Raw genomic sequence first — 24,948 nt, 5'->3', positions numbered from 1 at the left:
GTCCCCAGGATGCCACCAGGGCCTTGGTCACAGCAGGTGCGTAGCTGTTCTGGTCTCTGACAGAAACAGTCCGCCTAGGGTAACAACTTCAGTGTCTATAGGAGCCGTTTGCCATTATGAGGGAAACACAGTTCAAGGATGGACATCAGGAAATCACATCAATACCCTACCGTTAGCTGATTCAGGATCCCAGCTGGGCCCACAGGCCGCCCTCAGCTGCTGGGTCTCCTTGGTCTCCGTCAGCTGGACAGGTCCTCAGATTTGGCTGTCCCTGTGGTTTTGTATTCTGGGGCCTTCCATGACCTCAACATCTTTGAGGAGTCCTGACATTTGGCGGAAGGTCCTCGGTCCTGCCGGCGCCACAGAAGTGGGTCGTGTCCTTCTCGGGATGCCCCATTCCGGTGATGTCATCTGGGGACCCTTGGCCGCTCTCTCCACAACCCTGAGTTACTCCCTTGCCTTTGCTCTTCGAGCGGCTCCTGGGTCCTGGTGACGGGCCCCCGCCACGCTTCAAGCATCTCCTAGGCGGCCCTGCCCCCTCTGAGAATGGAATTCAGGAACTAAGACCCGAGGCCAGGGGTGAACATATGTTTAAAGGAGGGCAGCAGAGCTTCAAGCTGTCAGAGGGACACGGAAGCTACAGGAGGGCAAGAAATCGCCGGGCGCTGCTGACCTGCTCAGATCCATCCAGCACCCACACCCACACCCACCCATCTCAGCTCCTGCTGTGTCCGCAGCCTACCTGGCTGTCCCCACGCCTGCCTGGCCAGCCCATAAAAATGCAACCTGTGGACTTTTTAAGGATGCCGGTGGGGGGAGGTGGTTGAGGGAGGGAAGGGCTGGGAGTTTGGGGTGAGCAGGTGCAAACGATTACATACAGGATGGATACACAACAGGGTCCTACCGCAGAGCACAGGGAACTCTATTCAACATCCTGTGATACACCCTCATGGAAAAGAATATGAAAAAGAATGTATATACGTATAGAGCTGAATCACTTTGCTGCACACCAGTAATGAACACAAAATTCTACATCAACTGTACTTCAATAAAAAAAACAAAAAAGCAAACGCGCCTTGCCTTCCTGTAGCGACGCCTGGCAGGTTAGCTTTGCAGAGATGGGTCCTCACCACACCTCCAGGCCCTGAGCCCAGGGTCCCCACTCCAGCCCGTGTCCTTCCCGACCGGCTTCCCTCCCTCTTTCTGGAACACTCTCTGCTTCCAACCCAACGAACGGCTCATCGTCCTCCAGTCCCTGCTGGTTGGCTGGCTGGTGCCTTTCCCGCAGCCGGAATGCCCCACGTCTGACCTGCTGGCGATTCCATGCCCCCGAGGACTGGCTGGCACTTGTCTCTCCCACCAGTTCCTGGGCCCCTGAGGGCAGTGTCCACATGGGGAAGCCGCTCAAATCGCACCGGGCAGTGGGCCTGTGAGATGGACACAGGCGGCGGAGGCTTCATTTCCTTGCTGGCCCCGTGCTGGGGACAAGGTGGGCAACAGCCAGCCTCCAGGTGCGGGGTTTGGAGACGGGTTCTCGGGACCCTGCCGGTCACTGTCACTCAGATGCTCCCTCCTGGGGCCATCCTCCCAGACTGGAGACCATGTGGGGGAGGTAAGGGGGGCTGTGCTGCAGGGCTGAGGAGACGGGGTGCACCCGAGCCCAGCGGCCTGAGTCAGGACGGGATCATCTGATCCCGTTCTCCACACCTAGGTCCACGCAGTGATCCACCCCCACAGCACTGCACGGGGACCAGCACAGGGGGCCTTCCTCACAGCACATGGACCCGAAGCGCCTCCTCCTCCATTCTGTGGGCGCTGCAAGGCCACACACTGCTATCTATACTCCTGGAAAGCGCCGCAGAACAGCCAGAGACGGGCTAAGGCTGCCGTAGGGTCTGAAGGCCCGAGATGCGGCATGTTCAACCACTGGGACAGGACAGGGCAGGACGGACAGGACAGGACAGGACAGGATGGACAGGACAGGACGGATAGGACGGATAGGACGGACAGGACAGGCGGTTCCTTCTTGTCCCTACCACAACCCCGGCCCCTGCGGTCCCTGCAGCCAGCAGCTGCCCACCTGCGTAGGGAGGGCCACCCCAGCTGGGAGACAGCAGGTTTCCAAAGCCAGCGTGTGCTGCCACGGGGGCCCCCAGGCCACTCTCAGAGAGAGAATGTGGGAGGCCACAGGTGAGGGATCAGCGCTCGGAAGTTCTGAAACTCACGCGCCCCTGAACCGGGTGATGACAATAAAGCGGCCTTCGCACACACACAGCGACACGCACGGGCTGTGGCTAGAAAGCTGGCTTCCAGGAAAGCACTGAAAACGTGACAAAACCTATCTACCTCACAGTGGCTCTGGGAAGCGACATCTACAGCACAGCCAACTGGAACCCACGCAGAGAGCCAGCCACGGCCAAGGGTCCGAGTGTGGCCCAAATACACACTCGTTAGTAGTGTTTTCAGCAAGTACGAGCGCTCTTTGCAAAGACCACGGAGAAGAGGCACAGAAAACACTTGCCGGATATTCAACAAACAAAAACATTCATATAGTTATATCTGCATTGATGTAAGCTTTTATATACAGGATGGATAAACAAGAAGGTCCTACTGCAGAGCACAGGGAACTCTATTCAATGTCCTGTGGTAAACCCTAATGGAAAAGAATATGAAAGAAAAAAAGAGAGACAGGGACCGGAATGGGGATGGCACTGTCTCTGTCCCTGTCACTGACCGTGGTCTGCATGAAGCCAGTGGCCCTAACATCCAAGGTCCCGTCACAACAGCACTGTCGCCGCCTCGAGGGGGTGACGTCCCCACCGCGGGGCAGCTGTCACCCCCTGCCGTCCCCATGGAGCTGCTACACGTGACACTTCCATCTGTGTCTGTGCAGGGTTTCCTGATACAAATGAACCCCAAGAATCCAGGATTCCAGAAAGAGGGCAGCGAGAAATACTGCTGCTTTGATTCACGAGCATCTCTGCTGTGGGATTACAACGAGGAAGCTATTCTGGGGTGAGGAAAAAATAAACTGCACTCATCATTAGCATTGGGTTCTAAAATAAATTTACCAGCAGAGGTTGTTCACCCGGAACCTTTCTAAACGGGGTCACATCTGTGTTCTCTTTTCCTAGAAATGCCGACACTTGGCTGCACAGCAGTGAAAGGAGGGGATGTGGGTGGATGTTAACTGAATTCTCTCTCTGAAGACACTCAAAACGCCTGCACTTGGTTTCCTCCAGTGTTTCTTCCAATGTTTCTTTAAACATTTTTTATTACTCAAATTGTTTTTCCATCATGCTTCCTAAGACAGCGAGGTGAGAGGCCAAGAAAAGAAAGATAGAAAAGCTATGGAGAGAAAGAGGAGGCCAGACTCCATGCAGGCACTGGGCCACACAGGAAGGGTTACAACGGGGCTGCCCCATTGGGCCAGGGCATGGGCAGGCCGGCCGGGAGCAGCACAGAGACACAGAAAGGCCACAGCCAGCCGCGGGGACACGTATGTGGAAGGTTCTAGTTAGCGTCCTTTGTGATCCTGGAAAGGCAAGGACTCAGCTTGGACCCAGCAGGTGGCAGGGATTTCACCAAAGCACGGAACCCCTTCAAACAAGACCCAAAGGTCTGACAGATGCTTTTCAACCTTGTGATTTCATGAAACACTTTATCTTAAACTGACAACAAATGACATATTTATAGAGACCACAGAATGGAAGCAAAGTCCCTCTGTGACCGTCCACAGGCTTTTACTAAAGCAAAGGTGTTCACGCTCCACGCACACGACACCTTCTGCAAGGGATGAACTGTGTCCGTCGGAAATGAGGGGGGTTAATCATGTGCATTCATGTCGGAACCGTCGGGGAGGGTAATCAGGCCAAAAGTTCATTTTCCTAAAGACATTTCAAGTCAAAGCAACAGCAGATTAGTTTGCCAAGGGAACTCATTTTTCTTGATCCAGCAAACTAGGCAGCCCTTTCTGAGACTGTGCACTGCCCCGGCCCGATTCTGCAGCAGGACCTGATCACAGACGCCCACGCTGGTCAAGACACACACTTAGATTTCTGGTAAAAGTATGGGGATTCTTCCCGTGAAGGACATAGATCATGTAAGTGCCCACTTTTCCAGTACTCCTGACAGCTACAGATACCAAGAGATACTCAATGCTGTCACAAAGGATCCCAAGTTTAAAGAATTTATATTTTAAAAGATATGGGGCTTCCCTGGTGGCGCAGTGGTTGAGAGTCCGCCTGCCGATGCAGGGGACACGGGTATGTGCCCCGGTCTGGGAAGATCCCACATGCCGCGGAGCGGCTGGGCCCGTGAGCCATGGCCACTGAGCCTGCGCATCCGGAGCCTGTGCTCCGCAACGGGAGAGGCCACAGCAGTGAGAGGCCCGTGTACCGCAAAAAAAAAAAAAAAATTATCAAATGAACCAAATGTGGTTGTTTTAAAATTCATATAATACAATAAAAGAAACAGGAAACCCAAGAAGCCCGTGTCTAAGAGAGAGACCCTTGGACCTCACACAAGGCCAGTGACCACCCACCCCTCCAGGGGGACCCACAGAGGAGGAGGCATCACTGGGTTCAGGGCCCTAGCAACTTCCGAGGAGGGTCAGACCTGCCAGGCTATGACTGACGTGCACGCGGGGGTCGGACATGTGAGCAGGGGCAGGGCGGGTGCCAAAGGTGACAGCCGGGACCCACTCGGTGGCAGAGGCAGGACCCCAGCTCCAGGGGTGGGGGGATGCAGAGTGCGGGGGGCCTGAGAAGGTCAAGGGCAAGGTGGGCAAAGGTCAGCACAGTGTCTCCCACCATTCCATTCTCCCACGCTGGGTTTAAGCTGGAGAACCAGGATGCTTGTACAAAACTCAGCTATTCCCAGCCCCATGGCCCAGGCTCCCATAATATAAGAACTCAGGCTCGTGGCTCAAACAGACGCTTACTTCTCATGGTTCTGGAGGCTGGGAATCCAGGGTCAAAGTCCCACAGGGTCGGGTTCTGGAGAGGACCCTTGCTGACTTGTCTGCAGCCGTGTTCTTGCTGTGTCCTCACGGGTGTGGAAGAGCTTTGGTCTCTTCTGCGCTCTTCTGAGGGCACTAATCCCACCACGGGCACCCCACCCCATCACCTCATTTAAACCCACTCACCTCCCTAGGCCCGAACCTAAGGCCATCACAGTGGGGTCAGGGCTTGAACAGAGGAATTCTCCAGGGACACAGGCGTGCAGCCCACAGGTCACCCAGACCACGCAGACTTGGTAGGCTCAAACGAGCCCAGGATGCCTCTCCCATAGCATTTGGCAAGGACATGGCCACAGGGTGGACACAAACCCAAGGCAGACTTGGCATGGCCTGCCCAGAGGCATCTGCACCCTCTGGATGCCTCATGTGGAGGACGCGGGAAGATGGATGGCATCGTCACATCACATCACAGCGGCTGCAAACTCACACCTGCCCACAGCTGCTCACACCTGCCGACTCCTGACCACTCCCGCTCACACCTGACCACTCCCTCTCACACCTGCCCACACCTGCCCACTCCCACCCACACCTGATGACTCCTGCTCACACCTGCCAACTCCTGCTCACACCCACTCACAACTGCCCACTCCTGCCCACTCCGGCTCACGCCGGCCCATGCCTGACCACACCTGCCCACTGAGCAGCTGTCAAGTGGTCACAGAGAAAGAAAGCCAGAGCACAGTGGAGGAGGCCCTGACTCATCTGAGGGGATCTAGACCACTTTGGGCAACAAGGGTTCTTCCTTTCAAGTGGCTGCTTGAATCTTTCACGCCTTCCGCCGCCCTGACTAGTGAATACAGAGGCTTCCGATGCCCCCCTGCGCCCAGTTCCTTCCAGACGGCTTACGCTTTCCTCTTTCCCACTTGGCCTCGTCCTTCCAGTGCACGAGGCGGCATTAGGTGGGCCCCATGTGTCCAGCACACTGTGTCCATGTTTATTCCCAGCCAGAGCTCCTGACTGGATGCTGTTCCCACTGCTTCCTCTGACTTTGCAGGAAGAGCAGGTTTCTCTTGCCCTCAGGTAAGTGGCAAAGGAGGGGCCCCCGCCCCCGTCACAGTCACTGAGACCGGACGGGCAGCTTTGAGGCTGCCCGGCATCGCTACCGGCAGCACCAACAAAACATGCATTCAGGAGCTCAGAACCCGGTGTGGTCAAGAAACATCCCTTTGAGCCAGTTAGCAAACAACGAAAACCACGAAGTTTGTACGCCTAGGGCTAACTGTGGAACATCCTTCTTGGTCACTGGTCCCAGAGGGCGGGGGAATCTTGGTGACAGAAATTCAGGCACCAATGCAACGTTCTTGTGGGGGAACTAGCTCTGATCCCAAGAAAAACAGCAGGCAAAATCCCTGGGTTTCCTGATTCTGCTTACAGAGTTGTACAGTCCACGGGGTGGAGGCCGGGTTTCTTGCCAGCCGCCGCGAGAGCCGGATAATATGTTCATGGGCTTATTTTAGGACGGGTAATGCTGTAAACAACCTCGGTGCCCAACCCACAGACAGCTTGTCTAGACCCTGATTTGAAGCAGAAGGTCACCAGGCAGGCAGACATCCCAGACGGACTGCAGGAATGTGATGAGGGCTGTAGCCCGGCAGGCGCTGGCCGCGGAAAGGGACCCTGACCTCACCTCCGAGTGCTGACACGGGGACTGCGCAGCCCGCTTGCGAGGCATGAGGTCAGAAGGCAGCAGCTCTCGGGGGCGGGTGAGCCTCGGGAGAAGCGACTCCGCCATAAGAGTGCAGACCCCGCGTGGTGCAGGGGACGGGTATGCAGAGAAAGAGGATGTTGAGGACAGCAGGGGTGGAAAAGTGCAGAGGACAGTGGCTCTGCCAGAAAAGGCAAGGAGGCTTCTGAGATACACTCACTGAAAAGGAAGAACGCCAAGGGCCCAGGAAGACCCAGTTTAGTGGCTTAAGATCAGAGGGGCCAGCTCCACCGTCCACACCGGGACCCCCACCAGCTCCACCGCTCACACCGGGACCCCCACCAGCTCCACCGCCCACACCGGGCCCCCCACCAGCTCCACCGCCCACACCGGGACCCCACCAGCTCCACCGCCCACACCGGGACCCCCACCAGCTCCACCGCCCACACCCGGCCCCCCACCAGCTCCACCGCCCACACCCGGCCCCCCACCAGCTCCACCGCCCACACCGGGACCCCACCAGCTCCACCGTCCACACCGGGACCCCCACCAGCTCCACCGTCCACACCGGGCCCCCCACCAGCTCCACCGCCCACACCGGGCCCCCCACCAGCTCCACCGCCCACACCGGGCCCCCCACCAGCTCCACCGCCCACACCGGGACCCCACCAGCTCCACCGCCCACACCGGGACCCCCACCAGCTCCACCGCCCACACCCGGCCCCCCACCAGCTCCACCGCCCACACCGGGCCCCCCACCAGCTCCACCGCCCACACCGGGCCCCCCACCAGCTCCACCGCCCACACCGGGACCCCACCAGCTCCACCGCCCACACCGGGACCCCCACCAGCTCCACCGTCCACACCGGGACCCCCACCAGCTCCACCGCCCACACCGGGCCCCCCACCAGCTCCACCGCCCACACCGGGCCCCCCACCAGCTCCACCGCCCACACCGGGCCCCCCACCAGCTCCAGCGCCCACACCGGGCCCCCCACCAGCTCCACCGCCCACACCGGGACCCCCACCAGCTCCACCGCCCACACCGGGACCCCCACCAGCTCCACCGCCCACACCGGGACCCCACCAGCTCCACCGCCCACACCGGGACCCCCACCAGCTCCACCGCCCACACCGGGACCCCACCAGCTCCACCGCCCACACCGGGACCCCACCAGCTCCACCGTCCACACCGGGACCCCCACCAGCTCCATTGCCCACACCCGGCCCCCCACCAGCTCCACCGCCCACAGCTGGGCCTCAGCTTCCCAAACGCAGACTGGATGTACCACGTGCACCGGACTCTCAGGTTTGTTTTGAAAAGTAAATGTCATTCGTATAAACAAACACATGAACCACGCAGAACGGTTTCGTCATCTTTGCTGTTACGATTGGCAGTGTCAGGGCTACACCCCACCGTGGACATCACCGGGTCCCCCTCCAAGCCTGCAGCCCACCCCGGGCCAGGCCCTGCCAGCCAGGAGGGACGGAACCGCCAGCCCACCCTTCTGACAAGGGGATGACTGGCGATTGGACCACGGATGACTCAGTGACGCTCTGCCGGTCTCCTCCCCTGGGGACAATGTGGCATCACAGGCACCTCACGGTCTTACTTTAAGGCAGGAACTGCTGGTTTAACAGTTGGCTGTCACCTTCTGGGTCAAGTCAAGATCCTTCTGCCCTGAGCACATCCTCTTCAAAGTCAGGACTGTTACACACTGTTCAATTACCCTCTCATCCAGGTGCCCAGGGAAGCCCGGGTTTAATGCCTCATCGATCCAGACAAAGATGACGGTGGTGACATTTTTTTCAGAGAAGTAAAATTCATCTTTCAGCATCAAATGATCGGCACTATTATTCTTTTACCATGTTTATAAGACTCTTTCCATAACATATAAACATCTAAAACACCCTAAATGCTGTTCCTAAATCATTCCTAAGTGGCATTTTGGCCAGTGAAGTGAGAAGCCTTGCCAGGCAGCAAGGCTGGTAGCGACAGGAGCAAAGAGAAAAGACCCCCCGGTTTCCCTCCCTCCTTCCCACGGCCGCGAGCCAGCTCGTCCGTCCTAACTCCGCACGCGGGCAGCCTGGCGCTCCAACCAGGGATGGCTTACCTGCTTCGCGGCCGCTGGGCCGGGAGGTACGGAGCCCGGCGTGAGCGCAGGGGGGCTCCCGGGGCCGCAGAGCTCGGGGAAGGGGTTGGGGATGGCCGGCAGAGACGACGTCCTCAACTGCTGGTCCCCCTGGTGCAGGCGCCTGCAGGAGAGACAACGCCCATCAGAAGCCGCCGTCCGCTCAGGACCCAGGCGTCCCACGTCTGGGAATCGGCCTGGAAACCCGAGGGAGGGACTTGGATGAACGTCTGGACACCTGTGTCCACACCGCACGGCTCACAACCGTCCAAAGGTGGGAGCAACCAATGGCCCACTGTCCCAGGCACGGTGACAGCGTGTGGTGTGAACGTGCAGCGGGGCATCACTCAGCCTGCACGGGGAAGGGGGCTCTGACTCGAGCTACGACACGGATGAACCGAGAGGACGGCACTGCAGCGGGGCACCTGCAGCGGTCACACCCAGAGACAGAAACAGAGTGCAGGGCCAGGGGTCGGGGACAGGGGGTCACTGTCCAGTGGGGAGAGGGTTTCGGATGTGCAAGTCCTGCAGATATAAGACAGAGAGGAAAGAGAGGAGGGCCCTTCCTATAACCGCTGGGCCACGTGCCCAGGAGCTCACTTGGACCGTTAACAGACCCCACTCCGTAACAGCCTCCTGGTAACAGAAAACCCAGGGGACGCATGAGTCCTTTGTCAAACAGCGAGAGGGGAGGAGGTGCAGCCATGCTCACCTTCAGGACCTCCTGGCCCCAAAGGACTGTGAAGCAGTGACTCACCGGACAATGTTTGACTTTCTTTTGAATTACGGCACAAGAGGCTGACTTTTTGATATCCTAGCTTCACAGAAGTTCACAAAGCTTCTCTATTTAGGAGGCAGTCTTGAGCATTTTAAAAGTCCTGGTTTTTAGGGCAGTGAAATGACTCCATACAATACTATAAGGCTGGATGCACGTCATCACACCGGTGTCCAAACCACAGAACACACACCATCACGACCCAGCCCCAGTGTGCAGCAGGGGCTCTGGGTTTTAACGATGGTGCTGCGGGTCATCGGTTACAAGGGTGCCGCCCCGGCGGGGTGTTGATGGAGGGGGTGGGGAGCACGTGGGAAACCTCTGCACCTGCCTCTTGAGTTTGCTACGAACCCAAAACGGCTCTTAAAAATAAAATCTTTTTTTTAAAAAAAGGTGCTAATTGAAAGAGGCCAGACACAGAAGGTCACAGATGATAGGATTCCATTTGTCAGAAATATGCAGACCAGATCAATCCACAGCACAGAACACAGATGGATGGTTGCCAAGGTCTGTGGGGAGGGGAAAGCGGGGGGGGGGCTGCTCAGTGGGTGGGAGGTTCCTCTGGCTGTAGGTGGGGATGCTCAGGAACTAGACAGGGTGAGGGGGGCGCTGCACAGCCCTGGGAGTGTCCTAACCGCCACCCAACACACACTGTGAAGTGATTCATCTACGCTGTGCAAATTTCAGTACATTATTTTAAACACTGAAAAACAAAGTGCTTTTAGCGGTTCACAAGTATCACCCAAAGCCAAACCAAGGTATATCAGACAAAGCCGAAGAGCCCCATGGGAGAGGCCCGTGGCCAAGAGGAACTTCCCTCCACAAGAGACACGGGAGGCGGGGTCAGGGACCGGGAAGGTGGGGCCACACTCCTCCACCTGTCCAGGTGCGAGCACGCCCCCTTCACCTGTCGCCCCTCTACTGGTCCAGTTGCTGCTCTGAACCTGCTCTCTTCAGACAATCTCTGGGAAGTCCTCGGCAGGGCAGACCTGCTCCTTGGGCCCCTCGCCTGGGTCTGCATCTGGGGTCCCCACTCACCAGGTATGGGCCAAGTCACCACCCCCAGTGCCTGTTTCCTTACCTGGGAACTGAGGGTCACCACGCCAGCACCTAGTAAGGCTGCAGTGACCGTTCCATCAGCTACTATATGAGGACCCAACAGACTTATACACAGGAGGTGCTCAGCAAACACAGGAAATCCTCAGCAGACCCATTTACAAAATGAGTCTTTGGGGACTATATTGGTTGTCCCATTTTTTTTTAACGCACCTGAAGATAAGAAACGATATAACAACGTGAGAGAATGTCTCTGAGAAGAGGCTGGGCCCGGGACCGGTGTCCACTCTCTGGAGGCAGCGAGCCTCCTGCCCTCTGCCCATCAAACCCTGGGATTCAGTACCCGCAGCCCCTGGGCAGAGGGACAAGTACGGCCAGGACTCCAGACTCAAGGGTCCTGGACAACTAACTGGCAGGGAACCAGGCCTTCCTGCACCCCCATTCTCTGCCTGGTCCAGCCTCATGCACCGTCACTGCGGCTGCCATTCCCTCCCCCCGGGGCCTCCCCGAGGCCACCACGGATGGGTGGCCAACACACTCCAGACCCAGAGAAGCTTGCAGGAGCTCAGAACACAGGGGTGACGGTCTAGGGAGCAAAGTGGTACATACACTGGAGGATGGATGTGACAAAGGGCAGGATGCCGAGAAGCAGTGACCCCAGGCCACCCCGGCTGCTGCACCCCACCTGCAGACACTCGGTCCCCACCCCCCCCAAGGCAGAGCTGGCAAGAGGGTCATCTGGCTGCAGAAGACATAGGATGTCGGGCTGGAAAGAAGGCTCACAGAAGTTTCCAGAAGCACAGCGAACACTCCATCCCCACAAGGAAAGGAGATTCCCAAGAAGACGCTCCAGCCCGACAGACGTCCCAGCCACAGCACACTGCACACCCTCCCCCGAGAAAGCCCAGGGAGGCAGGTGTCGGTCACCCCCTCAGCCTCCCTCACCTGAAAACCTGCCAGAGCCAACGCGGGCCCAGGGTGGGGACCGCAGAGAACCCGTCTGCTGGATTTCACAAAGGCCTCCACCCAGAAGGTCTCCCATCGCCCCCATTCACAACCACTGCCCCGACTTCCCCCACCCCCAGGCAGAGATAGAGCCGAAGTGCCCCCAACACCCTGTCCCCCACCCCCCAAATCCACGAGCCCGCAAGTCCCATCCATCCCCCATCCCCGGTCAGGACAGTGCCACTCTAGGCTGGTCCCTGAAACAGCTTCCAAATCCCCCCACCCCGACCCCAGGCTGCCAGAACGACCCACCGAAACCAAATCCAAGCCTCACTCACCTGCTCAAACCCTCCCCCCGTCTCTCCCCTTGGAGGGGCTCCGAAAGGCCTCTGGACCTGGCCCTACCTGTTGGGATCTCTTTTCTAACCCTCTCTGTGGAGGTCTGACAGACACACAAAGCCGTGCGTATTCAACGTCCACAACTGGACAAGCTTAGCGAGAACACGCTGTGACCCGTCACCACAGTCTGGCTGTAAACATCCTCCAGTGTTCACGCCCACCCTCCTCACTTATTTATTATTGTTATTTTGTGTGCGTGCGTGTGATGAGAACACGTCACACGAGCCCTGGCCCTGTAGCAAGGTCCTCGACACGCAGCGCAGTGCTGCCAACTCAGGCAGGCCTCGTCCACCAGGTTAAACTGACCCTCCGACCGGCACCTCCCATCCGGCCCCCGGCCCCCAGCAACCCTCTCCACTCCCCGCCTCCATGCTCCTGACGCTTTCAGGTTCCTCGTGGAAGTGGAATCACGTAGTCACTGTCCTTCTCCGTGGGTCCTATTTACTCGGCACACTGTCCGTGCTGTCCGGCAATGGGTGAACGGATGGAGAAAATGTGCTACGTACACGTGGCTCGTGCATACACACACTCAGCCGTAAAAAAGGGGATCCGGCCACTTCCGACACCAGGGCTCATCTCTCTTGCTCACGAAGTCCCTTCCCCCATCCTTCAGCTCCTCTCACCCTTCAACACCCAGTTCAGAGGTCTGCTTCCTCCAGGGAGCCCTCCTCCACTCCCGGCCTCTCCACGGAGGCTGAGCCTCCTCCACCTGGCCCCCGGGGGAACGGGATCAGGTGTCTGAGGCTGCACGTTTTTGACCAGCCCCTGGTCCCCAGCCCCACTCTGGGCAGTGAGGCCGGGGAGCCCTCCGTGGACTGCCTAGCCATTCGTTCATTTATTCCAGGGCGGTCTCCTCTGACGGGGTTTCTGCACATCCCACCAACCTGGCACAGAGCAGGTGCTCATATCACATAAGTGCCCTGAACTGAACCAGGTACCAGCAGGTACCCCGGTGGCCCTGCTAGACAGGGGGAAGGAAGGCGCCCACCAAGCTGAGCCCGGCACCATGGCCCCGAGACCCACCCCTCGCTCCTGAGGGGGAGGCCAGGGCCCACCTGACGGCGAGGATGTGCATGGGCTGGGACCGTTGCAGCCTCTGCCGCGGGGCCACCTGCCCCTGCAGGGGCCTTGCTCCGGGGGGCCGGCCGCGGGGATGCTGGCCATTATGCAGGAGGGGCGCCGTCTCCGCGGCCGCGCACAGGCTCTCCAGGGATGCATCCATGTCGTTCACCAGCGTCTCCAGGTCCACGTCGTCCTCTGTGCGTCGAAAGGGAGAGAAAGACAAACGTCAGCAGCAGCGAGGGGCCGTGGCCAGGTTCCAAGACTCACACCGTCTTTAATACGACGTGAGGGTGGAGGATGGTAACTGAAACAAACACCCATTTCTATGAGGAACCATCTGTGTCCTATGTATTGCTATCTGTCGATACTCCAGAAGCAATCCAGTAATCACAGCCCATCTGCCTTTCCCATCTGTACGGGAGACCCTCTCAGGGCATCTGCTGGGGTCCAGGGGGCCACGCACAGCCTGAGCCCTGACCTCAGCTGGCCCATCGCAGGGGCCCAAGGAGCCCTAAGGAGGCCAGTCAGGCCTTCTCCCTTCCCCGAAATTCCAGAAGAGAAGCAGAGAGACAGGAACGGAGCAGCACCCGACCCTGATCCCAGCCTCACTCGTCTGCGAAGGCCACGAGATGGGCCGCAGCCGCGGCAGACGGGCCCCGAGGGTTGCTGCTGGTGAGATCCACACCTGCAGGCCGCTGGGTGCCCACGAGCCAGAGGGAGGCTGCCTTCACACGAGAAGGCCCGAGGCCGAGGCAGAGAGAGGACAGGAAATGCCAGAGAGATGGGTAGGTTTATGTGTCGGTGTGGCTGAAGCCGGTCAACCACCATTCTACATGTTTCCGTGAAGCTATTCTTGGACGAGAGTCCAAGAGAGACGGGAACAACGGGGGCCCCGGGAAGGGGGGTGGTGGCTGTTCCCGGGTCTGCAGCCTGCGGCCCCGCAGACGTGGACGTGGACTCACGACTGTGCGAGTCGACTCCTCACAATAGCCAGCCCCAAACACACACACATGCGCCTCCCGTGGGCTCAGTTCTGGAGATCCGTCCCTTTCTCACAACACGGCCGACGCGACTGAGGCTGCCTCTCACGAGTAGGTCACATGTCACCCAATTCACAGTCTATCTGCTCCCCCAGAGCCCAGGGGACACCCAGGGGACAAACCAGAGCTTAGCGCCCAAGACAGCCAGGCCTCGCCCCACCCGAGGTGAGCGGCCCCTGAGGGGCAGGAGAGCACCTGCTGCCCTCCCCCCACCCCTGTCCTGCGCCTGCCGGTTCGGGGCCCAAGCCACAGGCCCGGGTCTCCATCCCTCCGGGTCTGCAGCTTTCGCTGGAGCTCACAGGGGTGCCAGGCCAGCAGGTGGGCGTGAGCGATCAGTGAGTCCCCACCTTCTCTGTAACAGAGCCTGGCGCAGGGCACACACTTGGTCGATGTTATTTATTTGCTCTATTTCATTTATTCCTGACAAAACAATGCAGAGTGATGCCTATTAACCTGGTTTAACAGCCAAGGAAGTCGGTCCAGGGTAGTCAGGTAACTGGCCCCAGGTCACACCAGCAGTCAGCAGGGAACCTGGCATCTGAAAACAAGTTTTGCAGCTGCCAACGTGAGCTCACCAGGTACGCACTCCCTCAGTGAGCTCACGGAACTTTCTGGAACACTGACCTCCCTGCCCCTCCCGCTCCCCCCACAAGTGTCTCCGATGCCTCTGCTTTGTTCAGCCTCCCTGTCTCACAGGCAGAAGGAAACAAAACAGAAGAAGAACAAAAGCCAGCGGAGAAGGCTCGGAAGCCGCAGGGGGCAGGGGGCGGGTCGGCGGGGGTGTTTAGGATCAGGGAGTCTCTGGTCGGGTGCGGGGGGTGGAGTGCAGGTACGGAGAGGTCCAGGAAGAGGCAGGAAGACCACAGAACACCCCTCCCCCAAGGCCCCTTGACCCTCCAGGCAGTGGTGCCCAGAAGAGAGGTCTGGGGAGCGTCTGGACCAGACGAGAGACGTTACAGTCTGCAGGCAGGCCCTGCGGAGGACGGACAGACAGACACAAGGATGGCCCGGGGTGGGGGGGGGGAGGGGAGAGGTGGAGAAGGACGGGCGGCTGCTGAAATCGCAGCGATGAGAGTGCAGTCCTGCTGGAGCCAAGGACAGAGGCCCCGGCACGGTGGGTGGGGCAGAACCCGGGAAGACGCAGGGTGTCTGGGGGTGGGGGTGTTGTGCAGAGACCCCGGCAACGGGGGAGAGGGAGGAGCCCCGCACCTCCAGGCCTCGGGGGGGAGAAGGAGCTGAAAGATGCTGCTACCGCTCAGGTTACACGTTGTCCAGTATTAAGTAAACTTAATTAACTTGATTAACATTAACATTTGCAGAACGCAAAGGCCACTGTCTTCCTGGCTTTCCCCCGGCTTTAGAAACCAAACAGGAATAGCGCTCTCGCTCTCTGACAGATTTCAGCCAAGAAAATAAAAGGTCCTATCGCCTCAGGTGGGTTTTCCTTCCAGTCATTTCTTCCCTACGCACCTCTGAAAGCCCTCGGCTGTGCCCACGGGGGCAGGCCTGTGTCTCCTGTCCTTTTCTTTCTGTTCCTTCTCCCGCCAGCCAGGTCCTTCCTGGGCCACCCCGCGCTGCACTCAGGTCACTGTGCTTTCAGGAACACAGAGTGATTCTGACATCATTCAAAGTAAATACAAAGGCAAACTGGACGTAAGCTGGTAAATATAAAGGTAAAAGGTGTAGGTGCAATGCACGCCCTGAAGTGCTTTAACTCTCCTCTGAGGTGGGTTATTGATAAAACCACTTTCTACGCTAATACATTTAATGGTGAACCTGTTAGAGCCACGTTAGTCATTTAACATTCACTTGGTAGGTTAGAATTTTCATAAATCAACTCCAACCACTACATTGGCATGTTTCAAACTTGCCTATTTTCCACAGCCCTTAGGGCAAGAATAGAGACTAAAATATCCTAATCTAGGAGAAACTTAAAAAACTTCCTGTGGGGTCAGTTAGCATTTTGTCTGTTTGGATAATAACATCACTTAGCGTTGTCTGATTTTACTTAAAGTTTGTTAAATTCTAATAAAGACTGATAATTAGGGGCTCCCCTGGTGGCGCAGTGGTTGAGAGTCCGCCTGCCGATGCAGGGGACGCGGGTTCGTGCCCCGGTCTGGGAAGATCCCACATGCCACGGAGTGGCTGGGCCCGTGAGCCATGGCCGCTGAGCCTGCGCGTCCGGAGCCTGTGCTCCGCAACGGGAGAGGCCACAACAGTGAGAGGCCTGTGTACTGCAAAAAAAAAAAAAAAAAAGACTGATAATTAAATCTTCCTAACCAGGGTTTTAAAGGGTTGATTCTAAAGAGGATGCTTCTCCACATGCAATGGCAAGTTAGAAAATATTACTACACTGAGATTTTGCTGGAATGACATTCAGTTGTTTCGAATGTTCCATGAGCCAGTCCATTGTGGAGCAAGGCTGCCCTGTGTCTCTCCTACACGTGTGGCCGTCTGCACGAATCCACGTGGATCGGTGCTCACCCATGTGAGGAAGCCTCCCTGCAGCGTCGTGCAAGTGGCAGAATCAAACACCAGGGCATTAACAAAGCAGAGGCTTCTGGAAAGGACTGTTAAGTTTAAGTGTCTATAGCTGCTACCTTGAGGCCAAAGTATCTGCCGTGAGCCGGTACCTCTGAAAGGAGTCCTTGCAAGGGGGAAGGGAAACAATTCTATACGTGACGTTCCACTCCAGACAGATTTGGGAGGGTATATTTACTGGACAAATGTAGGTCAAACAACACGGTTGTAAATCAAGTTATTAATAGTTATCTTCCTTCCTTAAATAACCCAGTCCTAAGGTGGTCAGAGACCTGTGTCCCAAACGCCTGAGTCGTTCATAGGATCCCCAAATCACAGGTGTATCTGGTCTCACTGTCATCTTTAGCAAAGGAGGCTTGCTGAGGTCTAAAATGAGGACAAATTCAGTGAAACACGTTCATGTTTGGATTAATCCGGGAGCATGTCTTCCAGAAGCCAAGCCAGGAAGAGGGCAGGCTACAGGCAGAGAAGAGAGAGTGAGTCACAGGAGGACCTGACTGGCACCGCCTCCTGCCACCCCCACCCCACCCCCCGCCGGACCCCACTAGCTCCACTGCCCCCTGCTTGGTTCACGGCGCCCTCTAGTGGCTTCTTTAATTAGATAGTAAAGATGACACTGGATCCGCTTTATGAAACTATTTTGGCACCTTAAAGAAACGGTACTTGCACCACGTGTGTGCCAGATGCATCCTTCCTGTCCTTTCTTTACGGACCCACGGAAGCCTCTCCCCCGTCTCCCCCCATTTTCACGTCTGAGGCGCACGCTGAAGTAACAGAGAGCTGGCAGGGCAGGACACCGACTTCCTTACAAGGCTCAAACCCTAGAGGGTGATAAAGTCTTAAGTAAGAGGAGATTTGTCCCTGAGAAGAAAAAAATAGGTGGCATTTGTAAGGCTGTGGTAAGAGAAGAAGTATATATTTTCATCTTCCTCCATGGCCCCTGGCACAGGGCTCCTAAAATCCTTGTCATTTCCTGACACGAGTTAAGGGGACCATCTTCGTTATAATATCTGGCCCTTTTCTGTTGCTGTTCCTGAAATAGCTCCCAAGCTACTAGTAAAGGTGAAAGAAGAGTGTTTTGTTCATCATAACAAGCCCCTTGCGACTGGGTCTGAATTTATGGGAATGAGGTGATTTCTGGAAAGCCCCCAGATAAGCACGTGATAGAGACCGGCTGCCAGGGGAACCAGCGGTGTGATCAGAGGCTGGGACTTTGAGCCCCACCCCCGAGCTCCAGGGAGGCCAACTGCAAATGGCCAGTGATTTCATCCATCATGCCTGTATGATGAAGCCTCTATAAACCCTAAAAGACTGGGCCTTGAGAGCTTCCAGGTCGGTGAGCAGGTGCGGGTGCTGGGAGGGTGACCCCGAAGGCAGGAAGCTCCACCCCGCCTCCCCGGGTACCTTGCCCTCTGCATCTCTTTGTCTGGCTGTTCTTGAGTTGTACCCTTGACAACAAACTGGTAATCTAGTGAGTAAACCGTCTTGCTGAGTTCTGTGGGCTGCTCCAATAAATGATCAAACCAGGTACGTAGCATCAGAATTGAACTAAATTGTAGGACAGCTAGCTGGGGTGGGAGAATTACTTGGAGTAATTCTAAGAACAAAAGTATTCAGGGAGTTTTCTTGACAGCACAAGACCTGAAAATTCCCCAGCACGTGTGCAAAGGCCAAAGTTCTCACACATTTCTACCTGGACAGGAACTAAAGGCCCAGCCTGAAAAAGCACTTTCAACCTAAACCATGTTCCCTGGGCAAGCTTTTTTTGTTGACCTCTAAGCAGTTAAAACCTTGTACAAATATAACTCAACACGCTACTGAAATACCTTTTTGCAGCACACCAGTTCATCTTCAATCCTCATGTATCTAGTCACGTGTATTTAATTTTTAGTATGTAGAGGTGCTTGGACATAAGTAAGCAGAATAAGAAAATGAAGTATTACACCATTAGAGTAGTCTTTTCTGTTCTGATTCATGATATTTAAAGATACTCAGCCAATATAAAAGCAAATCGCCTAACCCCAACCCCAAATAAAAACACAAATGCAACCCCCAAATCCTGTCATTAAACAAACAAACAAAACCAATGCTTTATTTCAGTGGTTACCTGGGCAGGCAGGACATAAAAACCCTCAGAATTAGTCTGTCTGGCATATGCACAGAAGTACATACACAGCATAGGAGAGATTCACAACTCCTGATGTTTTCCATGTTTACAAGAGAAATGTTCTCCCAACATGCGGGAAAACTAGTGTCCTTTCCTGTCTACCACCACAGACAACAGTAATTGCCAAGTTCAATGTCTATTAAGTTGAGAAATACAGGTCAACAAAATGATTAATTAAACAACCTGTAAGAATTTCCGTGTTTTTGTCTTTTTTTTTCATTAGGACCATATATACATTTGAAAAAGTGCTGCCTACACTTTTTGGGCAGCTGTGGCGCTCAGAGGACCCCCCCACCCCGCTCCCAGGACCCACAGGCCATGTGGGTGGAACCACCGCCCAGAGCACAGTCAGGGTCAGCTGGTGACATGAAACTGGCCAAATACACACACACACCCTGGGACCAATCCAGTTAGACGAAGTGAACATTAAAACAACCCTCCCAATCTGCTGATTCTGGGCAATCTGTGCCTTGCTTTGTGTCAATGGCTGGTAGCGTGATTATTTCTCTTGGAATGCCTTTCCTTCTGCTAATCCAGATGCAGGACTGTGCCCTCAGACAGGGAACGTGTGTATTCAGTTAGTCGTGTGTCCAGTTCCCGGACAGCTCTGGCACTTCCTTCTGTTCTTTAGGAACTGCATCCAGAACCCCTCCCTGGAGCATCCTACAGCGAGTGACAGAACCAGCATCCTACGAGGCAGCCCTGTCGATAACACAGAGTACGCAGAGCACTGACGTTCTGCCTTCACGACACCTGTGTTCCTCAAAGCCACATCTAGGTCTACATGTTCTGTCTAAAGAAGCACCACCCCGTATGACTGCTTAAGGGTCTGCAGCTGTGACTGAGCACAATCAGGACAGGATTTAGACGCAAACCCTTGTCTACAACCACACAGATGAGGAAGGCTGTGGGCACTGCTTAGAGGTGTGTGCATTTTATGTTAGGGTTGTTGTACCACAATTTAAAAAATAATAATAATAGTGAGAGCATTTTTTAAACTGGAATGTTTAACACATCCTCAAATACATTCACGTAAGGTCCTCTCCTGGCTCATCTACTTGGGTGCCTTTAAGAAGCCCTCAACCCTAAAGCTGCCTGCCTGGAACCAATGCCACGGGCTCGGACCTCACAGGCAGGGCGTCCTGGGCTGCCCCACCCTCCCCGGAGCCCACTCCAGGGGACGCCCTGCCCACCCGTCGGCCTCAAGCCCCATCCCTCTGGGGGACAGGTGCCCCCCGCCGCGTCTGCACACCTGGGGTCCTCAATCATCCCCAGCATGAGCACCAGCCCCCCGCCACTGCTCTCTGCCTGCACACGTGTGGCTCCCTCCACCAGCAGAAAGAAACAGTATAGACGTCACTCCTGTCAGTCATCCCAGGGTTGGGCTCCTGGGGTCAGTGCAGGTGGTCCAGGGTGACAAGTGGGGACAGGAGTTTAGTGTGGAAAAGAGTCAAGGGTCCTTCCCAGAAAAGAAATATCTCATCGAAGCCATGGATGCAAGAACCTAGACAAGAGGTAAAACAAGATTCAGGAGGTGCCTAGGCCATGGAGGCTGAGGGCCACGGGGGGACCCCTGGGGCTGGCTTCTTGGGTGACCGGCCAAGGACGCCCAGGCAGACTGGCTCGTGAAGGCCCAGGACCACCACACTCGTTTCCCGAGTTACACGAGACATGAATTCCTCTTCCCAGCGAACACGAACTTTTAGTACACACGTGTATGCTTCTGCACCAACGCCGTGGAAGGCAACAGGTAGGTATTCGACCATACCTGTGTGCATCCTCCCGTAAGGGGTTCATGTTTCGATGGCTTGTGCAGGGCCTGGCCGTCAGCGGAGGCTGAACGAACAGACCCGCAGAAACCCAGGCAGCCGGCATCCTCTCCCAGCCCTGCCAACCGCCCTTCCCCCGTCTCCCCGGAGCAGCTGGAAGGGCCCGGATGCTGACTGCAGTGACCCTCAGGGAGGAAGCTGAGGGTCTCACCACCGGGTCTGTGACAGCCCAGGAGGCTGCAACACACGGAGGGCAGGACGCAGCACGACCTCCCGGGCAGATCAGAGTCAAATGCAGACATCCTGGCAGCCTGAGGAGCCAGCTCCACCACCACAGCAGACAAGCAAAACAGTGAGGAGGGATGACTCACTCTGGACTCTGATTCTCACGATCTACGTCTTGAGAGAGAGCTGAAGAATAATTCTATCCAAAAAACAAATAAAGAAAACGAGGAAAGCTACGCATTCCACTCAGCGATCCCATTCACTGAAATTCAAGAACTGGCACAAGAGAAAAGAGCATAAGTTTCCCCCTTTCTTGGAGTTTTATCCTGTCACACTGTTGCCAGGAAAGACCTGGATATCACATAAGTTTCTTTCAGGTCTTTAAGACCGTTTGTTTTCTGCACCTTGGAGCACAATTTTCCACGAACAAAAAGTTAAAAACTGCCAACCAAGGACCAAGGACCCGAGCTACAAATTGCAGAAAAAACTACAGACTCTGTTGTGTAATCTCTATTTGTACAATTAGAGGACAGCTTGGAGGAGCGGGGAGAACAGAAACATACAAAACATCGCTCAAAAGGGGCCAAAGATTCATTGCCGCTTTCTCAAGTCATACTTAGCAATTTAATCTTTTTCTCCTCAACCTTCTGATTTTGATTCCCAATTCTTCCTTTGCATCATAAATCAGGGCAGAAACCTGGGTGCAAGAAACTAGGCAAATAACTTGTCATTCTGGAAGGTTCCCATTTTCCATTAATCTTAGAAATATATATCCAAGAACACTGCAGTTGAACAGGGAAGATCCAGGACACAGGCCAAAAGCCTGTCACTCACGGGCACTGTGATTGCAAACAGGCAAGTTTTTTAAAGGTAAATTATCTTCACTACCCCATTCAACATTAACTCTCCGTGATTCTGTGTATTTACCTCCATAAATGTAAAATTCCTTCATGTAACCCATGTTTTTCTTCATTCAACAGATACTGACTGAGCACCAACTATCTCTCTGACATTGGTCCAGCTACTGGAAATACAGACATTCACAAAAGAGAAAAGAACCCCACCACCTAAAGGTAATGAAGTCCTAGGCATCACACTCCAAAAAAGGATTATGGTGCTAAAGGCAAAGGTGCAAGGAAGGAGGTGAAACTTCTTCCACCACCTCTGGGAAAATAATTCCCTCTGTGAAGAAGCTAAAACCCACTCCGGTGTACGAGAGGAGGAGATGGAGATATTCCAAACAGAGACCGGACCCCTCGCGGAAAGGGGGGACCTCAACCCCAACTGAGCGTCTTACAGGAGAGGTTAGGGGCACGCGGGCAGCAGAAGTCGCACAGAGGACACTTTGTGTCCTCAGACGGCAACAGACTTGGTAGAGTTAATGAAGTGCCCAAACCAGAAAAGGATCCTACAGGACAGACACTCTCCCAGGACGGCTGTGCTCAGGACCTGGCAAAAGACGAGGACTTTACAAGATCTGTTATGTAAGGCAAGGCGATGAAGCAGAGGGCACTCAGCTCTACGAAGAGCCCAATTTCTCAGGCATCAGGATGGGGAAACTCCTTCCAGGAGAACGTACCAGGCAATTCCAAGAAATGGCACATTTCTCCCGGAACTGCAATGCCCAGGAGGGAGGAGCTGTCTTTGCAGGACGTGATGGAAATCGGGCTGAAGTGGAAAGATGCAACGTTCAGGAGGGGGCCGGTGGGGCTGGGATGATGGAGATCCATCCCTCCCTCCCTCGGGAATCTGCCTGATGAGCAGGACCCCCTGGGAGGCTCGCTTGTGAAAACAGGTTCCTGGGACTCGCTTGGATTCATTCTGAATCCAAATCTCCGGAGTCGGGTCAAGAATGAACAGAGTTCCTAAGCAAGGGCTTATGATTCTTATGAAAAGGATTCGTCAAGCAAGGGAAACAACGGCACACATATAAGCGGCACCTTCTGAATAACACCCCAGCAGAAGGAAAACCCATGACAGTCTTACTCAGAATCTGGGCCTCGATGGACCCGGATTCTGAAGGAGCAAAGCCCAGAGGGAGAGGCTGCACGTGCTGGGTCCATGAGAGAGTGTTCTGATTTCCACCCCCTCTACATACGTAACACTGCATTTATTAATGATGAAGACACACAGTAGCAACCGTTTCTGGCACCGGGTCTTATGCCAGGCCTATCTTGTAGGTCAAGCAGTTTCTAATCTTCCTACCAAACCAGCCAAGTAGGCATTTTTAAGATTTCAGATAAAAAAGCCAAGACACAGGGTGACTCAGCTCTCCCAAGATGAAGATGGAGGTCAAAGCCAACTCCAAGGGTGGACATCCTGCCTCCCTGGTATAATTATAATTTTAAGTTTCCCCAGTTTCTCTCACTAAACTTTAGTTTTAGTTTAATCTCCTATGTACACATCGTTCTTTGTCACCAACCGTGCGTTTCCAGAGGCTTGGGCCTCTTCCTCCCTACCTAACTTCACAGCTGGCACACAGTAGGTGGTCAGTAAATGTCAGCTGAGTATGTGGAAAATGGAGCCACCAGCCTCCATAAATCAAGCTGTAGAATTTTCCAGAAGGTCAGACAGCCAGGCAGAGTTCCCTAACTCTCTTGGGGCTGCTGAGTCCCTTGTCTGTTAGTTCCCTGGAAAAAGGCCCACCGGACAAGTCACACCCAGGCCACCAAGTGAATAGATGCCAGAGGTTCTAATTCCAGCAGGGATGGAGGACTGTCTGAGGCCCAGGAGTCTCCTGCAGGAAGCATCACCTGGCAGGCCAGGCCTCCAGCTGTCCCTGTGAGCACCCCTGACCACGTCAGGCCCACCTGGCCACCCCCAAGGTCGCAGGGACCACAGAAGGATTCTGTGTCCATTCAGGATGCACAGGCACCGGCAGCCACACAGTGCAGAGCCAGAGGGCACGATCAGTGAGAAAACACAGCAACTGGTGTCACGGAGAGTCAGTCCATTAGCTGCAAGGAAGGTAGAAACCATCTCCCTACGACCCAGACCTCTAGCTGGCCTTGCGTCAGCAGCCCCTGGGGCTCACTACGCTGAGCCCCCCTAACAGGAAGCATTCGTGAGGCAAAGGTGCTTTTAGCCATCTGACACACAAGCAGATGGAGTCCACTGGGATTATTTTTCAAAATATATCTCAGATGTACCCTTGGACGTGGAAGGATTAACAACCTGTGCCCCCATCTCCTCTAGTCCCTGCCCCCACTCCTGAAAAGGTCAGGACTGTTATTAAAGCCTCTCTCAGTCAGAACGAGGCCCAGGGTTGAGCAAGTGTTGGCTACCCGCCCCTGGCAGGGGCCCAGTTCTAAGGGAGCAGCAAAGGGCGGTGGGAACCACCAGGCAGGCTCCTGGCTCCGGGGCCGGCGCCCGGTTACTTAATTCTGCGGAAACACCTGCTCTTCCCAGGATCCTCCGAAAGGGTCAACTCGTCATGTACCTGCAGGGCCTGCCCCCAGGTAAGGAGCTGAGGTCTTTGAGGGCCTTCCTGGAGACAGACTAACGCGCAGTGGGGTACAGAATATTAGCTAATATTAGACACGTGAACACGTGGTGCTGAAACCTTGCTGAAGCGCTTCTGAAGGCAGCGGTACACTGTGTCCCGAAGATCGGAGGGTCACTTTTCCTAAAGGAAAATCTCTAGCCTGAGATCTCCCTTTGGGGATAGACCTTAAAATTACAAAAGAAAAATAACTCATTCCAAAAAAAAATTTTTTTTACCTGAAATGGCTGGTTCATTGCAGTTAAAAAAATAAAGTAATTTAGATAAAGTGTAATATAAAGGAAGACATATACTGTTAGATTTCAGGAGCTAGGATATTCTAGTTTCCTGCCTAAGAGCAATCTAAAGATATTCATTCATCACGGATCTTAATAATGAAGGAATTATATCTACGTTGTGCCCCATCGCTTCTAAAAGAGATTTATAGTTCCTTGGGCGAAAAGGTCCATGTGTTATGGGACCAACAAATTAAAAAGGACCCACTGCTTCCTGTTGCATCCCTAGGGCCTGGGCCCCATGCCTGGTGTGGCCTGGACAAACAACAGATATTTGTTGAATGAATGAAATGAATCAGAGAAACAGGACAACGACAGCGAAGAGCATGAAAAGCAAAGGCCCCAGCACAGAAGGCCTTGTGGGGATAAAGCCTCTAGTGGAGGGCGGGCATCCT

The 24,948-nt window shown here is 55.1% G+C and overlaps 1 protein-coding gene across 4 annotated transcripts in view; it reads right to left on the bottom strand.

Moving 5' to 3' along the window:
* The window catches only part of GRB10 (growth factor receptor bound protein 10), a 191,044-nt gene that overhangs the window by 56,455 nt on the left and 109,641 nt on the right, over positions 1-24,948 (bottom strand). For all 4 annotated transcript variants that reach the window (XM_082632732.1, XM_082632734.1, XM_082632733.1 and 1 more), the window contains 2 exons: positions 13,028-13,229; positions 8,780-8,921 (listed from right to left, as the gene is read on the bottom strand). In XM_082632732.1, the coding sequence (XP_082488858.1) occupies positions 8,780-8,921; positions 13,028-13,229 (344 nt within the window). The remainder of the gene's footprint in view (positions 1-8,779; positions 8,922-13,027; positions 13,230-24,948) is intronic.

Source organism: Mesoplodon mirus (genome assembly GCF_964341445.2).
Source record: "Mesoplodon mirus genome assembly, chromosome: 9".
Classification (NCBI taxonomy): Eukaryota; Metazoa; Chordata; class Mammalia; order Artiodactyla; family Ziphiidae; genus Mesoplodon; species Mesoplodon mirus.
The sequence above is the reverse complement of the archived record's forward strand: the minus strand, read 5'-3'. Positions and strand labels throughout refer to the sequence as shown.